Raw genomic sequence first — 2,731 nt, 5'->3', positions numbered from 1 at the left:
GAGTAAGCTTCTACGTGGTGTCATGACAGTCATACTCGATTTCCTGCACCTGCCCGTTTCCTGTGCCATGGCTTGTGTTCAGAGTTGAATACAAGTTGCTAATGACAAGTCCCTTCCTGTTGGGGTAATCGAGTCACATAAAAGGGTAACTTGTGCCTTTCCTCCTGAGGCAGGCCAGTGCCTGGCACCTGGGAGGCGTGAGAATCCACCGGTCCTGCTGCAGGAGCTGGTGGGGCCGCGGAGCTCTCGGTCCTGGCGGTGCCAATGTTTGCGGATGAGTTGTGTGAGCAGCAGAACAAGTGGAATCTGACACTCACGGTGTCTCTCTTGGTTGCCCTGTGGCACAGCCCCTGCCTGTCCACCCTCTTCCCCAGCAACCCACGGGCATGCTGTGCCTCCTCTGGAGCGTACGCAGAGCAGCTGCTGCCAGAGGGAAGGCGTAATGATGAAGTCGTACGTGCCCTTCCTGCAGGCGGGAGCTCGGATCTGTCCTCTCCACTGCTGGTGCGCTTGTGGGAGTTCCGTTACCTCTAAGACTCTTCCCTCTTTCAATATGAAACCGATTCAGAAGCTTGTGGGAATGAAGAGAGAAAGACAGCAAGCGGACACAGCGTGCAATCACTTAATTTCTTTTTCTTTTGGAATTACCTTCCCTGTGAACTGAACCAACTTGATGAGTGATAACCGTACTGCTAAATTCAGCACACACAGAGTCTGTGAAAGGATTACGTAAAGGGAGTTGGGCTGCCATCAGAACTGGTTTTGAAGTCTGTGGTCTGACAAGTTGCTTCCCAAAGCATCAAGAATAAGATGGAAAATTAAGTTTATGTTTTTTCACGGGCACCGATTTGTGTTGTATCCCCCAGCTGGAACTTGCTGCTCACTCGGGACACCGTACCGAAGCCACCGGACACCTCTGTGGAATCTGGTTTCTCAGACTGTCAAAAATCCGCCAACAATACTGGGTCATGTTGTTGATTGCTGTGTGCTCTGAAAGACTTACTGAAATATGTGTGAAGTCGCTGACTGCTAATGCATCCTCTAGAAGTTTTGTTCTCCAAACCCCTCATTCTGCTTCCTACAAGCGCCCTCTAAGAGCTGCCGCGAGGTGACAGCAGTGACAGGTAACCCCATCCATCTTCCCTTCCAGTGTGTGTCACGTTCCTGGGAAGGTTCTACCAGAGTCTAAAGGACAACGATGTTGAGTTCACACCTGCCAGTATTGAAAAGGAGCTCTTGAAATCCTGCAAAGAGGCAAAAGGCAAAGAGAACCGCCTGGTAAGTAGCAGAAGTCACGAAACTTGTCTCTTGAGGGGGAGTTGTAGAATACTTGGCAGACAAGAGGCACCTGGTGCTTCCGAGTTTGTATGATGTGGCTTCCCAAGGGCTGCTGTTCTGAGCTGTGTGGCCACAACTGGTCCTGTATTTTTTTATGAGAGGACTTAAGGAGTTTGATCTCTTCACCTTAAAAAAAAAAAAAAGAAAAACAAAGAAACCAGTATGTTAACAGACATCTTACTGGCTGACCTTGTTTCTCCCTGTTACTGAAGCGCTGGGGATTGCGAAGCTTTTCTTTGCTGTAAGACTTCCCTGTCCCTTAAAGTACATTTAGGGTGCTACATAAGCTGTTAAAATATTTTCAGCTGTTTAGCTGAAAGGTAAATAAAGGAAACCCAAATTGGCCTAACTAAGACCAGGAGGCAATCCTCGAAAGAAGAGCCCCAGGGAAAAGGCCCTCGCTCTCCTCAGAGAGCTGCACAGAGACACCATCAGAAGCACAGAGGGGGCAATGCTTCAGAAAGTTGTTCTCCAGAATGAGGAGACTATTCTTGATCCAATTCAATTTTTTTTAAAAGTTGAGAAGCCTCAACAGCTTTAAAAGCAGCGTGATGGAAAGCATCTGCTCAGTCCCCTGGGCTCGGAGTTCAGCTTCCTTTCGCCTGTCTGTAGCAGTCCCTTGGAAGGGTTCTGTAACAGTAAACATCTAGCTGCAAAACCAAGGGAGGAGGGAAGATGGGTAGAAAACTCCCCTTTTAGAAGCATTTTCCCATGCATTGCCACTTCACTCTTTTCTTGCCTCTAGTGCTATTACATTGGGGCCACAAGTGATGCAGCCACCAAAATCATTAACGAGGTGTCGAAGCCCATGAGTCATCACATCCCCGTGGAAAAGATCTGTGAGAAACTAAAGAAGAAAGACAGTCAGATCTGTGAACTGAAATACGGTGAGTTGCCAGCGGCAGGGGCGGTGCCCGTGCTCTCCAGGGTGCGGGTCATTTGGGGTCACGCAGCGCACTGAAGCCGCTCAGTCCTGTGTTCCGTGGTGAGATCACTGGCTTAAGGAGGCTGCACACCCTGGGTTGGCCTCCGTGAGCAGCCTAGAGCGTTGTGGAGGTGCTCAGGTAAGAGAGCCTGCTCCTAACCCTTTTTAGCTCCTGCAGAGCCACCGGTCTGCCTTGAAATACGTCACTCCTGGGCATATCGGCACTACTGCACTCACACCAGCATTCAGAATGTCATAGTGCAGTCAGGCTCATCCTGGGGAGCAGCCAGGTGTGGCCTGGGGCAGTGTCTCCTGTGCACAGGGAGCCAAGCTCTCCAGTCCTTGCTGCTCTTACCTTGCCAGTAGTGGGTTGATAAACACTTTCTTTCTTGCCTCCTCTGGTGTCGCTCGGAGCATTCAGCACTGTTTCCTTTCCACCTTCCTTGACCTCTCATGCTCCTAGAGGAC

General features: G+C 50.1%; 1 protein-coding gene across 1 annotated transcript; it reads left to right on the top strand.

Annotated features, from left to right (window-relative positions):
* Positions 1-1,150: 1,150 nt before the first annotated feature.
* On the top strand, positions 1,151-2,225 carry LOC104488170 (mesencephalic astrocyte-derived neurotrophic factor-like; the record flags this gene model as incomplete). Its single annotated transcript, XM_010137733.1, has 2 exons — positions 1,151-1,278; positions 2,084-2,225. Coding segments are annotated over 2 exons (270 nt in total), but the record flags the coding sequence as incomplete, so codon positions are not given.
* Positions 2,226-2,731: the final 506 nt, after the last annotated feature.

Source organism: Buceros rhinoceros, unplaced genomic scaffold, assembly GCF_000710305.1.
Source record: "Buceros rhinoceros silvestris isolate BGI_N320 unplaced genomic scaffold, ASM71030v1 scaffold27786, whole genome shotgun sequence".
Taxonomy (NCBI): domain Eukaryota; kingdom Metazoa; phylum Chordata; class Aves; order Bucerotiformes; family Bucerotidae; genus Buceros; species Buceros rhinoceros.
The sequence above is the reverse complement of the archived record's forward strand: the minus strand, read 5'-3'. Positions and strand labels throughout refer to the sequence as shown.